The sequence below is a fragment of the Hemitrygon akajei genome, chromosome 8 (genome assembly GCF_048418815.1).
Source record: "Hemitrygon akajei chromosome 8, sHemAka1.3, whole genome shotgun sequence".
Lineage (NCBI taxonomy): Eukaryota > Metazoa > Chordata > Chondrichthyes > Myliobatiformes > Dasyatidae > Hemitrygon > Hemitrygon akajei.
The window spans coordinates 132,822,530-132,848,312 of record NC_133131.1 but is presented as its reverse complement, the minus strand read 5'-3'; the positions used below and the strand labels follow the sequence as shown (position 1 = coordinate 132,848,312).

Genomic DNA, 25,783 nt, shown 5'->3' with positions numbered 1-25,783 from the left:
AAGTCCTCAAACTTATAGTGAAGCATATAGAAAGGCACCAAGTTCTCTGAGCCTGTCAATGGGAGCATGTGGAAGACTACCACAAACAGTGAAAGGAATACATAACACGGGGAATCACGGGGGAGATCATGTGAATGCAAACAATATAAAATATTTTTTTGGGTCAATATGAAATCAGTAGACTTGTTTCTGTGCTCTGTGACCCTAAACTATAGGAAATTTTAAGACTCTAAGAAGTAGAACAAGATTATGTCATACATGTCACAGACCCATTCTACTATTTGTCCAATACTCTAATACACTTCAGCATACAACCAGCTATTTAACCATTGACACATAACTTATGCTTGCAAGAGATGATGCTAATAACTATTTTTGCTGTTGCTGTAAGTGTTGCTACTAATAATACAGTCTTTCAGGAGCCTCTGGAAGAACATTCATTACGATTTTGGGAAGAAATGAACAGGTGCTTAATCAGGCTGTTAGATGTTAAAAGAAATGTAAGGAAAGAATTGTATGGGATAAAATGAGAGGTAATCACATGGAATATCCTTCCAAAAGGAGTGGAGATATCAATGTATGGCCTAGAATTTCAAGGAAGTGCTGGCATTACTGCATATAAGCCACGGAGTTCTGGATGCCCACATGTAGGTACATAGCCATTCCCAAACATTCTGGGAGTATTTCCTTGATTGTCATTCAAAGTTAGTCTCCTGGAGTTCAGTGGTGGAATGATAAGTTGTGGCTAGTCATCAGCACCTGCACTGAAATGTTCCCCCAAACAACTTATACTAGGTCGAACCTGGCATAATACAGCAATTACCATTCATTTGACTTAAAAAGGATGTGACAGGCTTTTTAGTTAAATTATTTTTTAATTGCTTCAGTTATTTTCAATATTTTAAGCTCTTTTGTGTCTTTTAAAGTTTGCTTATTTTTAAAATTAATAAAATATGCTAATACTGAAACATTTTCTCATAATCTTAATGTTTCTGAATACTATGAATGCTAACTATATTCTAAAATATTTACTGTGTTTTGTTAACTATAAAATTCAGTTGCATCAAAGACCATGGCTTTGTCTGTCTTTTTTTCAGTATTTACAGACAGACAGACATACTTTATTGATCCTGAGGGAAATTGGGTTTCGTTACAGTCGCACCAACCAAGAATAGTGTAGAAATATAGCAATATAAAACCATAAATAATTAAATAATAATAGGTAAATTATGCCAAGTGGAAATAAGTCCAGGACCAGCCTATTGGCTCAGGGTGTCTGACACTCCGAGGGAGGAGTTGCAAAGTTTGATGGCCACAGGCAGGAATGATTTCCTATGACGCTCAGTGTTGCATCTCGGTGGAATGAGTCTCTGGTTGAATGTACTCCTGTGCCTAACCAGTACATTATGGAGTGGATGGGAGCCATTGTCCAAGATGGCATGCAACTTGGACAGCATCCTCTTTTCAGACACCACTGTCAGAGAGTCCAGTTCCACCCTCACAACATCACTGGCCTTACGAATGAGTTTGTTGATTCTGTTGGTGTCTGCTACCCTCAGCCTGCTACCCCAGCACACAACAGCAAACTTGATAGCACTGGCCACCACAGACTCGTAGAACATCCTCAGCATTGTCCGGCAGATGTTAAAGGACCTCAGTCTCCTCAGGAAATACAGACGGCTCTGACCCTTCTTGTAGACAGCCTCAGTGTTCTTTGACCAGTCCAGTTTATTGTCCATTCGTATCCCCAGGTATTTGTAATCCTCCACCATGTCCACACTGACCCCTTGGATGGAAACAGGGTCACCGGTGCCTTGGCCCTCCTCAGGTCCACCACCAGCTCCTTAGTCTTTTTCACATTAAGCTGCAGATGATTCTGCTCACACCATATGACAAGGTTTCCCACCGTAGCCCTGGACTCAGCCTCATCTCCCTTGCTGATGCATCCAACTATGCCAGAGTCATCAGAAAACTTCTGCAGATGGCAAGACTCTGTGCAGTAGTTGAAGTCCGAGGTGCTAACTCTGCTATAGATTGCAAGAAGGGCCTGTTTAAGAGATGTAGGGATGCCAGGGAGTGTCCTGGGAAATCAAAACCTTGAAGGTCAAACACAGTTTTGCAGTCAACTGAGAGGTGGTGTCAGGATTGTGGTTGTTTGTTGGATGGGTGATGGTAGGATTAACAATGTGACTTGATGTCTGGTGATAAGGAACTGTAAAGAATTCCATCGGGGTATGCAAGCAAATAAGTCAAAAACTTAAATGATATTATCTATAGGAGGATTCTTGTCCTGTACTCCAAGACCACAAGCCTGATTATTTGCAAGAGGATGCAGAATCCCAATGGCTCTTTGAGAACCACAGAGTACATAATTTTTTTCAATTTAAGTTTCTTTGAATAGCACATGTGAAGTAATATCAGGGGGCCCCAATCTTGTAAAAATGTTTTTCAAAACTAAAGAGTTATTACAGCTACATTGGAATAGAAAGGACAATAAATAATTTTGTTCATTTTTGTGAGGTAAATACGGGAAATTCATGCAATTTATTTGAACTTGAGCCAGGTAGATGCCATTTAGAGGACTGTCACATCTGGCACAGTACTTGTGGATTTTTGAATTTAGCCTTAATTGGTCAGAGACCAGAGGTTCATGACCATCTTCCACATAAATAACAATAAGTGCTGATAGTGTCTTCATTATTTCTAGCATAAAATCATATGCATATGATTTGGTCCAGAAAGCCTTTTTGATGGTTGCAGTGCAATAATAGTATTTGAATGTTTTCAAGTTTTGAGTGTTTGACAATTCATTTAATATCATCTCTATTTACTCTAATATAATTTTTCAATTATGAATTTTCATGTATTGCATTTGCTGTGTACAAGTAAAGCAATCCATTCTGCTCCAAAATTGCTCAGTTCATGCATCATCACTTTTATCTTTTTCTGTCCATAACAGGTACACACCTGTCAACAAATGGACCCCATAGAAACAAGTGTTTATAATGTAGAGAAAGCAGAATATGTCAGCAGCTGACAAAACAAGTTGAAGCTTTAGCATGGAAAGAGCTAAGGGTGCATTATATTTTACAATACCAAAGTTGAAAGTTCAGCTCATAAAGAAATGCAAACAAAATAGCTACCTTGCCTGTTGAAGATGTTGTATTTCCTTTAGGTAGCAGTCAAATTTACCTCACCTGTTCAGATAATACAGTTCATAAGGCAGCTGCTGTTTCCATCTTTCACAATGGAAATATATATTCACAAATATTACAGTAATGCAATTATTATATAAAACTGTTACTAATTGCTAAATGAGTTAATAGATGTTATAAATCATATCTCATAAACTTAAGTGCAAGATACAAAATTCCAGCTTTAAATAATAAAAAAACATTTGCTTGTAATTTTTATGCGTAACAATTCTTTGTATCTAATATACTGTAGCTCACATAGCTACTATTAGGCTTAACCAGTAAAATTAGCCAAAACCAGAAATCCAAACTAAAACTTAGCTTGACCTCTAGAAAAGTAGTCTGCCTATGCCAGATGGCAAGCTCTTATTTTGCACCTTGAACCCTTTGCCCTCACCAGAAGAAACAAATTTCCATTTAAATAGCTGTCTATTTTGGTGAAAAGGAGCCTTTTGTCAGGGCAAAGAGTTGAAAACTGTATAAAAATGACAAAAAGAGTCCTATTCCAGTCATAATAGAGTTATTAATTGCACTTAAGAACACATAAAATCTGCAGAGATTTTTTCATATGCACTCTCCAAAGTATTGTAGTCTATATTGCATCAATTTCTACATCCGGCAACTTTCTTCTGTTTGTAGACTTTGTTCATCCTTTTCTCTTTTATGTATCTTTCTTATAGTATTCGTTCATGAATGTTTTTCTTAAAGATATTTATTTGCTTAACTTCTCTTTTCCTTGCATTACTTTGTTACATATTGCAGATATTTTTCTAAATAGCCTAGAAAGAAATTATCATCCTTTTCATGTTTTGATATCATATACCAAGGCTATACCTATAGAAATTCTGTTAACTCTAGCTTTAAAAGCTCGTTCAACATACAATAGTATTTTGTACAAAATTTGTTAAACAATTATATTTGAGTGAAACCCGTACAAGTCAATTATTTCAATCAATTATTATGTTTTCTGTGATATAGAATTAAACTCATATTATTCATAGATAATCAGTTTATATTAATTATTGCATTGTTTTCAATACAGTTGTTTCATTAATTCATGAACTTGTTTATTCCTGAGATTGAGACAATGCATTCTAATGGCTCTGGAACCTGCCTTTCACCTAACCTATTGCATCAAACTTACAATATTAGCCTTCTTCCATCTCTCAGCTTTAATCCAAAATGTACAAGCTTCTCTAATTTCTATTCTGTTTTCTACTTATACCCTCTGTAAACTGGTTTTGTGCACAAGTCTTGCCTCCTGGTCCTACTCACCACCCATTTTCACTTCCTGATCTCCATAACATCTCTCCTCAGATACAGTTCTTCTCAAATGTGCCTTCAGCACCTTTCTCCTCATACAATCACCTCCTCTGTCACAGAAAACTACCCTTGTATCTTTAGCTTGGAAAATAAATAGGACATTTCCCTAGATTAATTTTAAAAACATGCATGATTTTGTTGCAGCAATATACAAACTGCAGTGAATCAATCAGTAACTTGGTTCTTCCAACAACAACACACACAAAATGCTGGTGGAACACAGCAGGCCAGGCAGCATCTATAAGGAGAAGCGCTGTCGACGTTTCGGGCCGAGACCCTTCGTCAGGACTAACCGAAAGAAAAGATAGTAAGAGATTTGAAAGTAGTGGGGGGAGGGGGAAATGCGAAATGATAGGAGAAGACCGGAGGGGGTGGGATGAAGCTAAGAGCTGGAAAGGTGATTGGCGAAAGTGATACAGAGCTGGAGAAGGGAAAGGATCATGGGACGGGAGGCCTCAGGAGAAAGAAAAGTGGGGGGGAAGCACCAGAGGGAGATGGAGAACAGGCAAACAACTAAATATGTCAGGGATGGGGTAAGAAAGGGAGGATTTATTTATTTAGTTGTTTGCCTGTTCTCCATTTTGTGTGTGTTGTTGTTTGAATTTCCAGCATCTGCAGATTTCCTCGTGTCTGGGTTCTTCCAGCAGGTTTTTCTGGCCTCCCCTAGATTTCAGAATCTGCAGTCTCTTGTGTTTTGACTTTGTTGGGATCAGACTATAAATTAGTCAGATCAATGGAAGATACTTCAGTTTTCAATGACGCAACATTGAACAATCATATGAAAATGTTTCCCTCAAAATATCTGTGGATTTAATTAGAGTATGAATTAATCAATGTGTTTGACGTATATAGTGTATAGAGATTAAACATCTTGCACTTGAGGAAGTTTTATATAACTCTTCATTCAGTATCTATTCGACCCTGAGCTGAGTTTCTAACCAAATATTTTCATCATCATAAGATCGGCCTACTAACACATTTGCTCTGTCTTAGTCCACCTTTTGTTATTACTTCTCTCAAGTCTCAGTTATGATCTGGCTGTTTGAGATAATCCATAAATCATGCCATAAAAGCATAGACTTCCAATACACATGTATAAAATTGTGCCGAGTGAAAAACTGATGTAATCTTCTTGGCAACTTAAAAAGACTAATAGCAAATTAATTTAAAGTTACTGGGCTATATGCCAAATTATTTTACAACACACGGGTTTCTCAGGCAGACCACTCCATTTCCAACCATCATCTTCCCAGAGAATAATGACAATAGCTTTTGCAAGCAAAGAAATCTGAAACGATGCCAGGAGCTCAAATAGAACATTTATGAATCCAATACCTTGTGCCTAAAATCTGATATTATTCAAACCCTATCATGTAATTGAGTTTAAAGTATTCAAATATTATAATTAACCAATTTTTAAACTGTGCATAAACTCTTGTTTAAATATTGGAGTATTCTGGAGCAAGAAACAAATGTTGGAGGAACTTAGCAGGTTAGGCAACATCTGTGGAAGCAAAGAAATAATCAGCATTTCAGATCAAGCCCCTGCATCAGGATTTCATTCTATCAAGAAAAAAATTTAAACTAAGTATGAACTGTCAAATCAATATACAATTTTATATCTGAAGTAAATAGGAAGCTAATCCACCAAAACCAAATAATTTAAATATTTGTATTCAAGGTTGTATTCTGTACTTCCTTAGAAGGTTGGCGTCATTCAATGTCTGTAGTGAGATGCTGAAGATGTTCTATAGGTCAGTTGTGGAGAGCGCCCTCTTCTTTGTAGTGGCGTGTTGGGGAGGAAGCATTAAGAAGAGGGACGCCTCACGTCTTAATAAGCTGGTAAGGAAGGCGGGCTCTGTCGTGGGCAAAGTACTGGAGAGTTTAACATCGGTAGCTGAGCGAAGGGCGCTGAGTAGGCTACGGTCAATTATGGAAAACTCTGAACATCCTCTACATAGCACCATCCAGAGACAGAGAAGCAGTTTCAGCGACAGGTTACTATCGATGCAATGCTCCTCAGACAGGATGAAGAGGTCAATACTCCCCAATGCCATTAGGCTTTACAATTCAACCGCCAGGACTTAAGAACTTTTTAAAAGCTATTATTAATGCTTTTTGAGATAGTGATTTAGATGCATAACATATTTTTTACTGAGTTAAGTATTGTATGTAATTAGTTTTGCTACAACAAGTGTATGGGACATTGGAAAAAAGTTGAATTTCCCCATGGGGATGAATAAAGTATCTATCTATCTATCTATCTATCTATCTATAAGGTGACATTGAAATAAAGCACAGTCTATGTCATTTACATGTTAAAGTAAAAGAAGGATTCCAACCCACATATTTGTTACTCTTATGCTCTGTCCAATAGTATTTGTGACTCATGGTAAAATAAATATTTTGTTGTCTTCTGAAAACTCATCTCTTGTCTTCTGCAAGAGATTATCTCTTAAGTTGATTGTTCAGAGCTATTTCTTCTGACTACAGATGGAAGAAAGTGAACAAGCTTCCAGAGAGCTGTCTGAATCCTTAAAAGAAAAGGAAACTCAATTAATTCATCAGATGGAAACCTCATCTCTGCTGAAGCAAGTACCTATAGTTGAGAAGGTATTAAGTAAAAAATTTCTGTTAACAGCTTGGATCAGGTTATTGCCGAAATAGAGAAGAAAAAGAATAGCGCTGTAAAAACAAATTAACTTTGTTGATAAATAAGTTTCAAAGCAATGAAGATGCTAGGAATTTAAGATAAAATCAGAAAATGTTGAAAATTGTCAGTAGGTAAGGCAGTTTCCTCTCACTTCTGTATTATTATGAAATATAAAAGCATCCTATAAATAATAGGGAATACTTAATGAGGAACTCAGGACAGTAGAATTAATAAATATGACTATGAGAGAAATTAATGATAATAGAGGTAATACATTTCCTGAACCATGGGGTTTTGAAGGAGGCTACAATGGAGATGGTTAGGTGCACTGGTTGTTTTCTTCAAATATTTCTCAGATTTTATAATGGTAAAAATGCAGTCCTCTATTTCAGAAAAGAGAGATAAAAATGGAACTAAGGTCATCAGACAACATAGGTATTGGTGAAAATGCTGGAATCTTTTATTAAGGAAGTGATAATGAAGTACTTGGAAAATAATTGTAGGATTAGTAAGAGTCAACATGGAAAGAAAATATGTTTTTTGAGTCTGTTAAGGGTCTTGGAGCTTGGAACTAGCATAATAAATAAGAGAAGCAGAGTAAGTGGTGTACTTGGACTATCAGAGGACTACCACACAGATGATAGTAAACAAAACAATACAGTATTGAGAGTAAAACTTTCATTTTCAAAGACTGTGACTGGTAGGGTGGTTCAGGGACTGATGCTGGAGCCCCAGCTGTTATAGTCTATATCAATGATTTGCATGAGGGAAACAAAAGTATGACATATCCAAGTGTGTTGCCGAAATACTATGACAGTGCGGCATGTGAGAAGGATTCAGAGAGATTTCAAAGAGCTCAAGCTTATATTGGACAATCTTGAAACAAAGTAGGAGGCCGTAGACAATTTGATCAGAATAGGAATACGATGGAAAACGAAAATAACATGCAACCAGAAGCAATGAGTCCCTGTGAGCTGAACATTGGTGTTCTACAAGACAATCACTCAATCTGCATTTTTTCCAATGTAGAGGAATAGCCAAGTATTACACCTCCTGCATCAGGATCTGCCTCTTTTTCTTTTTTATGCTTAATTTTTTTCCCAGCTCCAGTAAAGGGTCACTTACTTGAAAGCTGTTCAAGTAAGTGACTGTAGTGACTGCTGTATTAACTTAAGCAGCATCTGTGTAAGCAATCAAAATTCCGCAATATGGTGGGGATGGTAGAGGAAAGGTGGCCAATATAGAGAAGTGCAGGGCTAGGATGGGATAAGATCTGGTAGATGATGTGTAGAACCAATGAGGAGGGGAATGATGGAGCCAGATTGGGAAGGGGTAATAATGGAAAATGGGAGCAAAGTGAGAGAATATTGGTTGCTGACTGGAATGAGAAAAGAACGTATTGGGAGTCTGTTACCTGAAATTGGAAATATTAATTAGATTTACCATTGGATTTTAATTCAGCCAAATGAAATATGAGGTATTATTCTTCTAGTTTGCATTTGGCTTTTCTGTGGTCGTGGAGAAGGCTAAGGACAAAAAGCTTATTGTGGGAATGGGATGGGGAGTTGACATGCAACCAGAAACTCAAGATGGCCATTGTGTACAGGCCATAGGTGCACTGCAAAACTGTCACCTAGTTTAAGGTTGGTCTTACAAATATAGAGGCCACTTTGGGAACACTGAATGAAGTAGGCTGGGTTAGAGAAACTCAATATGGATTTCTACCTAACCTGGAAAGATTATTTAGGAACCTTGATAGGAATAAGGGAGAAAGAGAAGGGACATGAATTACACCATCAGCAGTTGCAGAGGAAAGTACCCAGGGGTGGGAAAGGAGAAGTTGGAAGGGGTGAGCAGGCCATGCAGTCACAGAGAAAATGGACCTTGCAGAAAGAGGAAGATGTGGTTGATCATGGGATCTTGTTTGAGCTGGCCAGGGAGAGAGGGGATGAGAGCATACTCACAGAAAATGAAGGAAATCCATGTCAAGGCTCCATCAACTATGAGAGGGAAGCCATGTTTCTAGAAGTAGGAGGGCATTCATAAGTCCAATAGCAGAAAGATTCATATTAAGAACAGATGTAGAGGAGAAAGAAGGACTGGAAAAAAAATGATGGTGTCATACAGAAAACTGGGTCAAAGGAGGTTACAGGAGGAGTTGGTGGATTTATAATACATATCAATGGCCATTTCACCTCCTGAAGTAGAGACAGAGAAATTCAGAAAAAGGAAAAGAGATGTCAGAGATGGTCCAGGTGTATTTGATGGCAGGATGGAAGTTACTAGCAAAAGTGATAATATTGACATGAGTGTCAGAAGCAACATCAAAGCAATTGTTGAACTAGTGGAGAAGGAGTTGGGGAATGTGCTAGCATAAGCTTGGAATAGTGTCTGTTCCACATAGTCAACAAAAGGTCAAGTATAGCTGGGCCCTTTGTGAGTGCCTATGGCTACACATTTGATAGGGAGGAATCAAAAGAGAACTTTTTGAGGGGAAGTACAAACTCTGCAAGGCAGATGAAAATGCTCGTGGAGGAGAACTCATTGATTCATTGTTCCAGAAAGAACCAAAGAACCCTAAGAATTTGCTGATAAAGAATGGAGGTGTATAAAGACTAGACAATCATAGTAAAGATGAGATAGCTAGTTCCAGGGAATTAGAAGTTATCAAATTGTTGAAGGGCGTAAGAGATATTCCAGGTGTAAATAGGAAGATACTTGACAAGTGGAGACAGGATAGTAAGGATCAGAGATAGGTTCCATGGTGCAAGAGCAGATAGAAAAATGGATCATACAATGTAAAACTGTTTGTGGATGCAAAGAATAGAAATCGACAGTACAAGTAAGGGACAACCTCAAACTGGAAGGGAGATATCCTGATGTGATGGGAGGCAGGGAATTCGGGTTTGTTCATGGGGTCATAATCCAGGCTAAGGTATGAGAGGGATCTGTCGTTCAGCCTCTGCAAGATAGAGATCAGTGCACAACACTACCATTCTTGTCTACAGGTTTGGTGATAAGGTCAGGATTGGTCCCAGTTGAGCAGAATTATGTGTTTTCAGAGGCCATAGGTTTGGAAGGGATGACGAGATGGAATCAAGGCAGTCGATGTCACATCGGCAATTGAAAATGAAAAGAAAGAGTGAAAGGGCAGAAGAGGGAGTCCATGTGGTGGGGGAATGAAGACAGGAGAAAACGTCATCAGTGGGGATGAAGATTCCCTGCTGAAGAAATGTCCATGGAGCTAGAGGTGGCATAAAAAGAGCTCAATATAATGTTGGGGCTGTAACTCATTGAGGTGCAGGTGTAGGGGTATGAAGTTGAGGACTCTACTGAGGACTGATCACGATGTTGGAGTGGGGGAGGTTGAGGCGAGGGATAGTGAAGACACTGTAAGATTGGAGGTGAGGTGCAGGGTATGGTTAAAGAATGACAGAAGCCTCAGGGATGGGTAATTGAGGAGAGAGAAGGGAGGTCAGCGAGGAAAGGGGAAGGAGAAGTGTCATGGTGGTGTTAGGAATATGGGTAAGATAGGAAATAAAAGGAGGGTGTGGAAGAGTGGATGGGTTTATGGGAGGGAAAAATGGAGGGCAGTGATGTGAGGAAGAGTGAGGAGGCCACATGAAGCATCAGGGGTCTAGCTCTAGAGCAGGAATTGAAAATTTAACTCTCTTTCTCCATTGATGCTGATGACTTGTTGAGTAATACTGAAGGCTGATTTATACTTGTGTGTTGCATCTATGCCGTAGGTACCACGTGCACCTCCCCAAAAAAGTAACTCACGCGTCACGGTGACACAGACAACTGTGATTGATTCGCTTGGTAGCCTCGCATTTCCTCCTACACATTTCCAGTTGCTTCTTCTCCGCCATGTCTGTACATCAATGCTAAATAGATGAACCAAATCGTCAAATCTACCTGCCGACATGCGAAAGTGTTTGAAATGCATTTCCTCGTCCATGTGTCTCACAAGGAATCTCAACATAATGGCATAGAAACCCCACCACCAATTAGTGTTTTGGTGCACACCAACACATGCTCGTTGCGGCGTAGAGCCGATGCAGAAGTGAAAATCAGGGCTACAGCGTAGCCCGTATACACAAGTATAAATCAGCCTTAAGTATTGACTACATTTCCTCTTATTATTATTGAAGAATAAATTTGTAACTTTGTTGAAAATGTACACAAACATAGACATGCTTATAAATCATGTAAATCTGATTTTATTTCAAAACAGCTTATGTATGTAGTTGAATAGTTTTTTGCAGAACATGTCAGAAAACAGTTTTTCTTTTTCATATTTATTCATAAAAGGAAACTAAGCCCGTGAATAATGATGAAATCATTGAAGAGCTAAAAAGTCTCAGGAAGAAAGACAGAGAGCAAAGAAAAATTATAGAAGAGTAAGTGTCCTAAAATGCTATGAGAAGAATGCACATCAATAACAAAACTCTTCAGAGGAGGAATTAGTTGTTAATGTATCCAAGAGCATTAACATCCAATGCAATCTTCTTTGCATATTTAGTTCCATTAATTCCATTGGAATCAAATAACAGAATCATTGGCTAATAACTTTTAATGTTCATTCAGTGAAAGATAAATGTCTCTCCATTTAGAACTTGTAATTTGTTAAGATGTTTTCTCTGTTTTATTCTACATTTCATGTAGCTATTTCTTGACCATGTTGCTGCATTAACTATGAAGCCCAGAACAAAGAGAGCTTATTTTAGGAGAGTTATTCCAAATAATGCATATGACAGAAAATGTATTTAACAAAGTTAGTTAACAGCCATCCACATCATTGATCACATATATTATGGATTTCAACATGATTTTAAATTTATTCAAAAGCTCAGTACACACAATAAGAAAATTATTCATGTTTATATTCAAATTCAGATTCAGATTCAGTTTATTGTCATTTAAAAACCACAAATGCAATGCAGTTAAAAAATGAGACAACTTTCCTCCAGAATGATATCAACAAAGCACATGACAAAATAGACTACACCAGAAAATCCATATAACATTTGGCAATTCCCAATCCAGAGTCCAGAGAGGCTGCTGTGTATTAATATTGTGCTAGTATAGCGAATTAGTGATTCAATTTATTTTCACGTTTTCTGGTCTATGGTGGAAATACAGCAGTTAAGTTACTGGGCCAGTAATTGAGAGATCATAGGGTCATAGTCTCATTGCTATGAGAAAGATACAACATGGAAACAGGCCCTTGGACCCACTGTCCATATTGAAGATCAAGGATTCATTCATTATTCTACAACAATTCCATTTTATTTTCCCTGCCTTCCCATAAACTCTCCACCCCAGTCACTCTCCATCACCTGGTGCCACCATTCACTTACATACAAGGGGCAATTTACAGGAGCCAATTAGCCTACCAATCCACACAATCACAAGGACGTGTGTAAACTTTCCACATACAGCTCCAGAGGTTAAGGTTTACTAGTTTGCACTATTGTGCCACCCACTGAACTTACAATCCAAACAAGTATCAGAGTTCAAATCCTACCAAGCTAGCTGTGGAATTCCAATTCAAAATAATAACATTGAATTTAAAAAATGATGACAATAAGAAATATTAGATTGTTGTAATTAAAAAAAACCTCAGGTTCACTAATGCCCTGCAGGGAAGAGATTATGCTTACCGAATTTACTTATATTTGACCTGACACCTTCTAATATGGTTGACGCTCAAGAAGCTAGCAAGCCACAGTTAGGATGGCTTTGCTAGGGATGCTCAGATTCTAATAAGTAAATAAAGTAGAAAAATCAACAGGAGGTTTTCAATATGAATCAGAATCAGGTTTAATATCACTGGTATTGGTCATGAAATTTGTTGTTCTGTGACAGCAGTACATTGCAATACATAATAATAAAAACACTCTAAGTTACAATACGAAGTGTATATAAATAAATTAAATAAGTATTGCAAAAAGAGAGATAAAAATGTAGTGAGGCAGTGTTCATGGGTTCATTGTCCATTCAGAAATCTGATGGCGGAGAGGAAGAAGCTGTTCCTGAAACATTGAGAGTGTGCCTTCAGGCTCTTGTACCTCCTTGATGGTAGCAATGAGAAGCAGGCATGTCCTGGATGGTGGGTGCTCCCTAAATAATGAATGCTGCCTTTTTGCGCCATTGCCTTTTGAAGATGTCCTCCACGTTGCGGAGGCTAGTGCTCAATATGGAGCTGGCTGAGTTTACAACCTTCTGCAGCTTTTTCTGATCCTGTGCAATTTCCCCCTCCCCCTGCCATACCCTCATGCCAGACAGTGACACATCCAGTTAGAATGTTCTGCACCGTATACCGGTAGAAATTTGTGAACGTCTTTGATGACATACCAAGTCTCCTCAAACTCTTAATGAAATATAGTAGCTATCATGCCTTCTTTGTAATGGCATCAATATGTTGGGCCTAGGGTAGATCTTCAGAGATGTTGACACCCAGGAACTTGGAACTGCTCACCCTTTCCACGATTGTATTTTTCAGTGGATGGTAGGTAAATTTCTACCTAAACTGCACACAGGATAGACAAGTGTAAGAATATAGGAAGAGTTGTTGAGTTACTTGCAAAATTAGTGGAGGAATGAGATTACTTTGTGAGGTGACATAGTCTTGTTGGGACAAATGGCCTCCCTCTAATTTGCAAGGAAATAGGGAGATAATTTCAATCCTAGATGCAAGTTTGAAAGTGTCTTGCATGAGGTTTCAACAGTTGTTATAGTTGATCTGATTGATAAAGGTTAGTTTGGTTTAAATTTAAAGTTCTTCGATTCTGAGGAAGCACAGAAACATAAAGTATAAGCTACTGTAGGGCATTCAACTCTTTGAGGTTCTCTACCATTTAAATGGTGTATCTCAATACTATTTTACTTCTCTCCCCATAGGTTTAAGGTAAGGGGTAGGAGTTTGAAGAAGATTTTTTTTCATCTAAGAGGTGACAAAAATCTGTATTGCACTGCCTGAGGGATGGTGAAGGCAGTGACTCTCACAACATGTAAGCCGTATCCAGAGAATCACATGAATCACTGTGACATTTAAGGCCATGACTCATTAGTATAGACAGGCATTCAACAGTTGCATGAATATGCTCAAAGGGCCTTTTGCTGTTAAAGCTCTATGGCTCTGCAACCATTTGGTGCCTTGTTCCTAGACATCTACCTCCTTCCATAATATGTTCACAAACTGATCTCCACAGCCTTCTGTGGTAGAGAGTTCCACAGGTTCAGGACTGTCTGAATGAAGTCCCAAATACCATAGTTCATATCTTGAGACCATGAAACCTCATTCTAGATTTGCCAGTCAGGAAAAACATCCTCCTCATATCCAATCTATCTAGCCCATAAGAATTTTGTATTCACTTAAGTTCAGAAGAATGAAAGACCTATTTCATTCTGCTAAGTTCTTGTGAATACAAACCCAGCTTACTTAGTTTCACCTCATACATCTGTCCTACCATCCTATGAAGAAGATATCTATGCACCTGTACTCAAAGTATTTAGTCATGAAAGCTAACATACCAATTACCTACTAAACTGCAAAATGGTAATGCTGTTAATGGAATATATAATATGAATTTTAGGAGGCAGTGAATCAGGGGATTCCATTTAATCCCTTGAATCTTCTCTGCCATTGAATTTCATTCCTGATCTCTGGTCTAACATTTTAATCCCTTAATATACTTTCATAGCTTAAGTTAACAAAAAATCAAATTTAAAATTAATCATTGACCTATTGAGTTGCAAAGATGATTTCTACTATTTTGTTTGTAGAAATGTTTCCTAAAAGACTTGGGACAGAATTTTTACCATGTCCTCAAATACATGGCCACATTCTGATGTAACTCCATTTACAAGTTTGCATGTGACACCACTGTAGTGGGCCAGATCTCAAACAACAATGATACAGAGAACATGAAGGAGATAGAGAGCTTAGTGATGAGGTGTCAAGACAACAATCTCTCCTTCCGTGTTAGCAAAACAAAAGAGCTGGTTATTCACTTCAGGAAACCTTGTGGAGTACACTGAACTATCTGCATCAAAGGCTATGAGGTGGAGATTGTTGAGGACTTCAAATTCCTATGTGTAAATATAACCAACAGTTTGTCCTGGTCCAGCCACATGGACACTTTGGCCAAGAAAGCACACCGCCATCTCTACTTGCTCTGAAGACTAAGGAAATATAGTTTGTCCCCAATGATGCTCAACTGTTTTACACATGAACTACAGAATGCATCCTATCCAGATGCACCATAACTTAGTAGGGCAATTGCTCTCCCCAAAACTGCAAGAAACCATAGAGAGTAGTGAACACAGTGCAATTTATCAGGAAAAACAGCCTTCCCTTCATTGACTCTGTCTATGAAGGCAGAGTTCCTGCAGCCTCAGGAAAATTGCCAATGTAATCAAAGGTCCCCTCTCACCCCAGTCATATGTTCTGGGAAATACACCACCAGACTCAAAGATACTTCTATTCTCCTGACATATGACTGTTGAACAGACCTCTTGCACAGTAAAGGTGAACTCTAGATCTTGCAGCCTACCTCGCAATTGCCCATGCACTTCCTCTGTCTACGTGCACTATAGTTTCTCTGTAACTGTAGCACAATGTTCCAAATTCTGGTTTTCTTTCTTCATACTACCTCAATGTACTGGAATTATCTGTCTGCATGACATGCAAAAAGAAGCTTCACATTGCATCATGATCATGGTGACAATAGTAAACCAATTACCAATAACCATATCCATTGAACTTCCTAATATCCAAAGATCTATTGATTTCTGTTTGAATATACTCAGGGATTGAGTTTCAACAGCACTATTGGGTAGAAAATTCCACAAATTCAACTCCGTCATATATTAAAAAAACAGGAAAAAACTAGGTCATGAGGTGCATTGAGTCTCCTCCACCATTTTTCAAGAACGTAACTATTCAATATCATTACCGATCTCCTGCATTACACTGTAACATCCAAAAACTTAACAATCTCTGTTGCAATACAATAATTATTTCCACAGACTTCTGAGGCATAAAATTCTAAAAATCCACCACTTGAGGCATAAAATTCCAATGATCCACCAGTCCATGCATGAAGAAATTTCCTTTTTATCATGGCCCTGAATGCTTGAGCCCTAGTTTTGAAACAATGAACCTCTAGTTCTAGAATCTCAGCTAGGGAAATATCACCCCAGTATATAATTGTTCAGCCATATAATAATGTATGTTTCAATAAGATCACTTCTCATTCCTCTAAATTCTATTTGCCTGTCCTTTACCCCTTACAGCCTGAAAATTAACATGTAAGTACAGGAAGCAATCCACACTGGCCTGCAGGTTTGTATCAATGGTATAATTAGATATACCACGTAGTTCCCTCATTCTAAATTATCAGTATAGATTATGAACAGCAAAAGCCCCAGGACCCTGTGCTGATGGGATATATCCCAGTTAATTGAAAGAGGCAAGAGAGGAGATTGATGGAGCCTTGACAAATCTTATGTAACTTTATTAGCAAGAGCAAAGGTCTCAAAGGACTGGAGAGCAGCTAATGTTGTTCCTTTGTTTAATAAAGGAAATAGGCATAATCCAGGAAATTATAGGTTAGTTAACTTCACACCAGTAATAGGGATGCTATTGTGGGGGAGGGGTGTGGTTGCAGATAGAGTAATGCACAATTGGATAAAACATGGCCTGATTAGGAATAGTTGGCATTGTTTTGGGGATTGCATTTTTTTGAAGAGGTGACAAAGGTGATTAATGAAGGTAGGGCAATGGAAGCTGTCTACATGGATTTTAGTGAGGTATTTGACAAAGTTCCTCATGGTCAGCTAATCCAGAAAGTTAAAATACATAGGATCCACAGTGACTTGGTAGTTTGGATTCAGAATTGAGCTTGCCCGTAGGAAACAGGGGGCAGTGATGCAAAGTTGTCACTCCAGCTGGAGGTCCATGACCTGTAGTGTTCCTTAGGGACTAATGCTAGGTTCTCTATTGTTCATGATATATATAAGTTATGAGATGAAGATATAGAAGGAAATTTAATAAGGTTGCAGATGACAAAAAGATCGGTAGAGTTGTGGACAGTGTAGAGGACTGTCAAAAGATACAATAGAATATACAGTGGGTGCTAGAAAGTTTATGACCCTGTAGAATTTTGTCTATTTCTGCATAAATATGACCTAAAATGTGATGTTATGAATGCAGCAGCAATCGATATGAAACTGAGACAGGGTTTATAAACAAATCCCAAGGTTTATTAACCTCTGCTCAAAACTTAGAAAAGTAAACAAACAACTAACTTAACCGAAGGTTAACCATTAGGCGGCAATATCTAACAGTCAAACGTAGAAACTGTTCTTAACGAGTTCTAATCCAAGCACAGACTTAAAGTGATAAAATCAAAAGTCTATGTGATTTATACAGTCATTAAGGAGATACTTCCCCAAAATAACGAATCCTTCGAAGTAATGACGAATCTGCTGATCCCACAGCCCAGAGATGCCTTGTTCAAAGAAATCATGAAGAAATAAAAGGAACGGACCTTTTGACGAGTGTGGTCAATGCACAAACCTTTCCAACCTTGCGGGGTTTAACTCAAATGTGCATGCCACAACTCCTGAACGAATTCACAAAGGTCTATCATTCCCAAGACACTGAACGACATTAACTTTATTCAGTTCTTTGAACTCGGATAACTCCGGTAATGCCTTCATTCTCCGATACTGGACTGTAAGGGAAAAATAAACGTGCAACAAACAAAACCGGTGAAGCCTCACACCTCCAACCGGCAACAACAACGTTGCACAAAAATAAAAATGAGAACTGCGTCGCAGACCACGGGCTTTATTTAACTACTGTTTGGAACATGCCATCACATGACATAACATCACCCCACGGTCATAAGACAATTACATCATCCCACTCACCGGAACATTACATCATCGCACTATCCCATGTTCAAACTATGAGTATGTAACAGCGATCAGATCTTCACGTAAATCCTAGCTAAAGAGAATCCAGTTAAGTAAATAACACAAAAGCATTATACTTGTTCATTTATTTATTGAGAAAAATGATCCAATATTACATGTATTTGTTGGAAAAATTATGTGAACCTCTGGGGTAATGCCTTCTACACAAGCTATTTGGAATCAGGTGTTCCAATCAATGAGATGAGATTGGAGGCGTGGGTTGTAGAGTTATCCTGCCCTATAAAAAAGGCACACAAAGTCAGGTTACTGACTGAGCCTACTATTCTCAAGAAAACTCTCTTTATGTAACAAAACACATTGAAGGTAGAGCAGTGGATGTAGTGTATATGGACTTCAGTAAGGCATTTGATAAGATTCCCCATGCGAGATTCATTCAGAAAATAATGAGGCATGGGATCCAAGGAGACCTTGCTTTATGGATCCAGAATTGGCTTGACCACAGAAGGCAAAGGGTAGTTGTGGACGGTTCATATTCTGCATGGACAGTGACCGGTGGTGTTCTTCAATTATCTGTTCTGGGACCCCTCTTTGTGATTTTTATATATGACCTGGATGAGGAAGCAGAAGGGTCGGTCAGTAAATTTGCTGATCACATGAAAGTTGAGGGTGTAGTGGATAGTCTGGAGGGTTTCAGAGGTTACAGCAGGACGTCAATTGGATGCAGAACTCTGGCTGAGAGTTGATGATGGAGTTCAACCCAGGTAAGTATAAGGTGGTTCATTTTGGTAGGTCAAATCTAAAGACATAACGTTGTATTAATAGTAAGACTCTTGGCAGTGTGGAGGATCAGCGAGATCTTGGGGTCTGTGTCCATAGGACATTCAAAGCTGCTGCACAGGTTGACAGTGTTGTTAAGAAGGTGTATGGTGTGTTGGCCTTCATCAGCCATGGGACTAAGTTCAAGAGTTGTGAGGTAATGTTACATCTATAGAAGACCTTACGTAGACCCCATTTGGCGTACTGTGTTCAGTTCTGGTCACCTCATTACAGGAAGGATGTGGAAACCATAGAAAGGGTGCAGAGGAGATTTAGACCATAAGACATAGGAGCAGAATTAGGCCATCTGGTTCATTGAGTCTGTTCCGCCATTCAATCATGGCTGATCCTTTATTTTTTCCTCCTCAACCCCAGTTCCCGGCCTTTTCCCTGTAACCTTAGATGCCATGTCCAATCAAGAACCTATCAAATTCTGTCTTAAAAACACCCAATGACCTGGCCTCCACAGCTGCATGTGACAATAAATTCCACAAATTCACCACCCTTTGGTTAAAGAAATTTCTCCATATCTCTGTTTTGAAATGGTACTCCTGAGGCTGTGCCCTCTTGTCCTAAACTTTCCCACCATGGGAAACATCCCTTCCACATCTATTCTATCTAAGCCTTTCAACATTTGAAAGGTTTCAATGAGACCGAAAGAAGCTGCAGAGGGTTGTAAATCTTGTCAGCTCCATCTTGGGTACTAGCCTACAAAGTACCCAGGACATTTTCAGGGAGTGTTGTCTCAGAAAGGCAACATCCATTATTAAGGACCTCCAGCACCCAGGGCATACCCTTTCCTCGCTATTACCATCAGGTAGGAGGTATAAAAGCCTAAAGGCACACACTCAGCAATTCAGGAACAGCTTCTTCCCCTTTCCCATCTGAATCCTAGATGGACATTGAACCCTTGGATTCTACCTTACTTTTTTTAAATATACAGTATTTCTGATTTTTGCACACTTTTAATCTATTCAATATATGTATACTGTAATTGGTTTATTTGTTATTATTTTATTTAACTTATTTTTTTTCTCTTCTCTATTATGTATTGCATTGAACTGCTGCTGCTAAATTAACAAATTTCACATCACATGCCAGTGATAATAAACCTGATTCTGATTCTGATACTTCTAAATTCCAGTGAGTACAGACCTAGAGCCGTCAAAAGTTCCTCATATGATAACTCTGGACCCTCTCCAATGCCAGCATGTCTTTTCTAAGATGAAGGGCCCAAAACTGTTCACAGTACTCAAGGTATCAACATTACATCCTTGCTTTTATATTCTAGTCCTCTTGAAATGAATGCTAACATTGCATTTGCCTTCCTGTCCACAGACTGAACCTGCAAATTAACCTTTAGGGAATCCTGCACAAGAACTTCCAAGTGTCTTTGCACCTCAGTTTTTTTTTGAATTTTCTCTCAATTTAGAAAATAGTCAAGACTTTCATTTCTTCTACCAAAGTGCATGATCATATACTTCCCAACACTGTATTCCATCTGCCAGTTTCTTGCCCATTTTCAAATCATTCTGTCCTTCTGTAGCCTCTCTATTTCCTCAAAACTACCTGCCCCACCACCCATCTTCCTATTGTATGCAAATTTTGCACCAAAGCCATCAATTCCATCAATCATTGACATATAATGTAAATAGAATCAGTCCCAACACAGAACCCTGTGGAACACCATGAGTCACCAGCACCAAGCCAGAAAGGTTCTCTTTATTCCCACTCTTTGCCTCCTGCCAATTAGCCACAGTTTATCCATGCCAGAATCTTTCCCGTAATACCATAGGCTTCTAGTTTGTTAAGAGGCCTCATTTGTGGCACCTTGTCAAATGCCTCTGAAAATCTGAGTGTACATCATTAACCTATTCTCCTTTGTCTATCCTGCTTGGTATTTCTTCAAAGAATTCCAACAGACTATGGCCTATTTTATCATGTGCCTCTAAGTGCCTGAGACCTCATCCTTAATAATTGATTCCAACATGTTTCCAACCACTGAGATCAGACTAGCTGGCCTATGGTTTCCTTTCTTCTGCCTCTCTCCCTTCTTGAATTCTAGTCCTCCATAACATTCCAGAATCCAGTGATTCTTGATAGATGCCTCCACAATCTCTTCAGCCAGCTCTTTTAGGACTTTGGGATGTATACTATCTGGTCCAGGTGACTTATACGCCTTCAGACCATTCAGTTTCCCAAGAACCTTCTCAGTAAAATTATGGTAACTTCACACACTTCATACTCCCTATCACCTCGAGCATACACTATATTGCCAGTGTCTTCCACAGTGTAGACTGATGCAAAATATTTATTCAGTTCATCCACTACTTCATTGTCCCCCATTAATACCTCTCCAGCATTGTTTTATAGTGGTCTCATATCCACTCTCATCTCTCTTTTACACTTTATGCATCTGAAGAAATTTTGATATCCTCTTTAATATTATTGGCTCTCTTACTTTTGTGTTCCATCCTTACGTTCTTTAACTTTTTTAGTTGCCTTCTGTTGGTTTTTAATAGCTTGCCCATCCTCTTACTTCCCACCAAGTTTTGCTCTATTACATGCCCTCTCTTTGGTTTTTATGTTGGCTTTGACTTCTCTTGTTAGCCACAGTTATGTTATAACCATATAACCATATAACAATCACAGCACGGAAACAGGCCATTCCGGCCCTCTTAGTCCATGCCGAACTCTTAATCTCACCTAGTCCCACCTACCCGCACTCAGCCCATAACCCTCCACTCCTTTCCTGTCCATATACCTATCCAATTTTACCTTAAATGACACAACTGAATTGGCCTCTACTACTTCTACAGGAAGCTCATTCCACACAGCTATCACTCTCTGAGTAAAGAAATACCCCCTCGTGTTTCCCTTAAACTTTTGCCCCCTAACTCTCAAATCATGTCCTTTCGTTTGAATCTCCCCTACTCTCAATGGAAACAGCCTATTCACGTCAACTCTATCTATCCCTCTCAAAATTTTAAATACCTCGATCAAATCCCCCCTCAACCTTCTACGCTCCAATGAATAGAGACCTAACTTGTTCAACCTTTCTCTGTAACTTAAGTGCTGAAACCCAGGTAACATCCTAGTAAATCGTCTCTGCACTCTCTCTAATTTATTGATATCTTTCCTATAATTCGGTGACCAGAACTGTACACAATATTCCAAATTTGGCCTTACCAATGCCTTGTACAATTTTTCCTTTATTTTTCCTTTATCTTTCCTTTAGAATACTTCTTCCTTGGGATGTATATCTTGTGCCTTCCAAATTGCTTCTAGAAATTCCAGCCATTGCTGCTCTACCATCATTCCTGCCCGTGTTCTTTTCCAATCAATTGAGGCCAACTGTGCTCTCGTGCCTGTATTTTCCTTTTACTCTACTGTAATATCAATGCATCTGACTAGCTTCTCCTCCTCAAGTTTCAAATCTGCTGGACTTCTTTGAGGAAATAACAGACAGGAGAGACCAAGGAGAGTCAGTGGATGACATTTACTTATATTTTCAGGAAAGATACTAGCAAGGACAGAAGGCTGACTGGCAGGAAGCAAAGAGTGGGAATAAAAGAGAATAAAATTTGCTTTGGTTGATGGTGACTGGTGATGTCTGCAGGGGTTGGTGAAGTGACTACTTCTTTTCATGTTATATTGTTAATGATTTGGATGATGGAATTGATTACGTTGTCGCCAAGTTTACAGACAATACAAAGATAGGTGGAGGGGCTGGTAGTGTCTAGGAAGCCAGGAGTCTGTGATTGGGAGAATGGGCAAATAAGTGGCAGAGGGTATTTCATGTAGGGAAATGTATGGTTATGAACATTGATAGAATGAATAAAGGTGTAGGCTATTTTCTAAATGGGAAAAAATTCAAAAATCAGAGGTGCAAAGGGACTTGGGAGTCCTTGTTACAGGACTCCCTGAAGGTTAACTTTCAGGTTGAGCTAGTGGTAAGAAAGACAAATTAAATGTTACCATTCATTTTGAGAGGACTAGAATATAAAAGTAACAATGCAATGCTAAGGTTTTATAAGGCATTGGTCAGATCACACTTGGAGTATTGTGAGCAGTTTTGGGCCTTTCTGTGTGAGTATATTTAAAGCACCGGTTGATAGGTTCTTGGTTAGTCAGGACGTCAAAGGTTATGGGGAGAAGGCAGGAGATTGACAATGAGAGGGATAATAAATCAGCTGTGATGGAATGGCAGAGCAAACTCAATGGGCTGAGTGGCATAATTCTGCTCTTATGTCTTATGGACTTATGAACTTGTGGATAAAGAAAGGGAATCAGCAGATACTACAGAGTACCCCATGGCCTTTCGCCTCAATAGCAGGTATACCACTTTGGACACTGTTGTGGAGATGACCTGCAAGAGGAAAGCTGCAGGTTTCTGACACTGGGTATAGCTGTGGGTTATAAGGGAAATGGAGAGGTGAGGAGAGCAGTAGTGATAGAGGATCCAGTAGTTGGGGGGCGCAGTCAGAAGATCTTGTGAATGGTATGTTATCTCCCAGGTGCCAGGGTCCGTGTCATCTCAAATTGGTTCCACGGCATTCTTAAGGCAGAGCACATCAGTGTAGCCCCCTGGTAAGCCTCAGGCTCACTCAGTTCGCTTCCATCTAGGGGGAGCAGCCTTCGGCCCTGCCAAACTGGGTAATCAGCTTGTGTAGACGCTATGTGATGTCCCCACCACGCTAAATAACAGACTGTACACCATATGCGATTAAATGATCACGCTTTATAGATCTTACTGGAACTATGTACTTAATAGAGATACAATATAAAAGAAAAAGTAAAAGTCGCCAAACTTATCAAAGTCCAACCACTTCGTGCACAACCATTGGAGCTCAGTTAATGAAGTCTTCTTGCCACCATTTGATCCCCTCAGACCTCCTCGACCCGCCGCCTGGGACCAACCACGGTGGTCGACCAGACTCTCCACATGAATCTGTCCTTGTCTCCTCTCCTCGCCGAAAACCCTGGGCCTCGGACCCCCACTCGGGGTCCGTTCCGTCGCCCAGCTTACAACATCGCGTCTTCTCCCTCTAACCCCCCTCACCGTCTCCCCAAAAGTCCGCACAACACTAGTTTACAGACCCACAAGAAAGAATAACATCTATCCCAATTGGTTAACAAATGAATACAATTCTCGTTATCAGTAATTATAACCCAAACAAGCTGCGAGAGAAAGCTCGCTCTCAGCAGTTAACATAACAAAGAAGCAGTTTACTTTTAACATAACAAAGAAGCCATTTTATTAGCCTTAGCAGTAACATAAAAGAAGAAACCCCTTACAGTAGCTTTGGTACATATTGATGCCAACAACATAGGTAGGAAAAAGGAAGAGATGCTGAAGAAAGAAAATAGAATTCTAGGTAGGAAGCTGAAAAGCTGGCCCTAAGGGTAGTAATCTCTGGATTCCTATCTGTGCAATGTACCAATGAGGGTGAGAATAGGATGATGTTGCAGTTGTATGTGTGGCTGAAGAATTGGTGAAGAAGGCAGTGTCTTAGATTTGTGGATCATTAGGATCACTTCTGGGGAAGGTAGGGCATGTATAAAAGGGATTGGTTACACCTGAACTCAAGGAGGTTCAATATCCTTGTGGGCAGGTTTTCTACAGCTGTTGAGGAGGGTTTTAATTAGTTCGGCAGTACGATGGCAACCAGAATCATAGTTCAGAGGATGGAGTAGTTGATGTAAAGAGAGAGCATGTCGAGAGATTTATGAGGAAGGTTAGACAGTGGACAGGACATAACAGCAGTCAAATGAATGTCTTGAAATGTGTCCATTTAATACAAGTAACATCAGGAACAAAGATAATGAACATAGAGCATAGAATAATGGAACTAAACACATGGAACTATGACACTGTGGGGTTTACAGATACTTGGCTATCACAAAAGCAGGAATAGCTGCTGGATGCTCCAGGGTCTAGATGTTTCAAAAGGAACAGGGAGGGAGTGACATTGGCATTGCTAATCAGGGATAATATCATAACTGTAGAAAGGGAGGATGCATTGGAGGGATTGTGTACTGAGTTGGTGGAAGTCACAAACAGGAATGGGACAATCGCTCTGTTAGGAGTATTTTGTAGACCATTCAATAGTAACAGAAATGATGAAGAGCAGATCAGGAGGCAGATTTTGGAAAGGCACAAAAATAACTGGTGATTTTAACTTCCCTGAAATTGGTTGACACCTCCTTAGTGCAAAAGGTTTAGATGGGATGGAATTCATTAGCTGTGACCAGGAGGGATTCCTATCACAGTGTGTAGACAGGCTGACTAAAGGAGACCTTATACTGTATTTGGTACTATTCAATAGACCTGGTCAGGTGACAGATATCTCAGTGGGTGAGCATTTTGGAACCGGTGACTACACTGAGGCAGGGAAAAGGTGGCAGGCTAAAGGAACCATGAATGAGAAATGGAATATTTAGTCAAGGGGAAGAAGGAAGCATACTAAATGTTTAGGAAGCAATAATTAGACAGGTGTTACGTACCCCGTAACTGGGTCACTTACCAGCAAAGATAGAGAGGTCCGTTGAAGTCTGATGGTACTATTTTTAACAGTATTTATTGATAAAAATACACAAAAATAATATCAATGCAAACATACAGATACTATACGTCGTCAATACTAAATCTAAAAGCGTGGGTATAATAATAATCAATAAGAAATAGCTCTATCGTTGTCTAGGGGATAATGTATTGTCCGATGGAACTATAAAAGTCACTTTAGTTCATTCAGGCTGCAGCCTTTGGTTGGATTTTGGAACTTGCCAGATTTTCCTTTTTTATGATGTCGATCCTTCGAAATGTCAATGGTGTCCTTTTCCTTTT

At 39.2% G+C, this 25,783-nt stretch overlaps 1 protein-coding gene across 1 annotated transcript in view; it reads left to right on the top strand.

Moving 5' to 3' along the window:
* c8h10orf67 (chromosome 8 C10orf67 homolog) overlaps positions 1-25,783 on the top strand; it is a 159,981-nt gene that overhangs the window by 88,058 nt on the left and 46,140 nt on the right. Inside the window, exons 11-12 of the mRNA XM_073052952.1 lie at positions 7,011-7,130; positions 11,485-11,573. Of these exons, the coding sequence (XP_072909053.1) occupies positions 7,011-7,130; positions 11,485-11,573 (209 nt within the window). The remainder of the gene's footprint in view (positions 1-7,010; positions 7,131-11,484; positions 11,574-25,783) is intronic.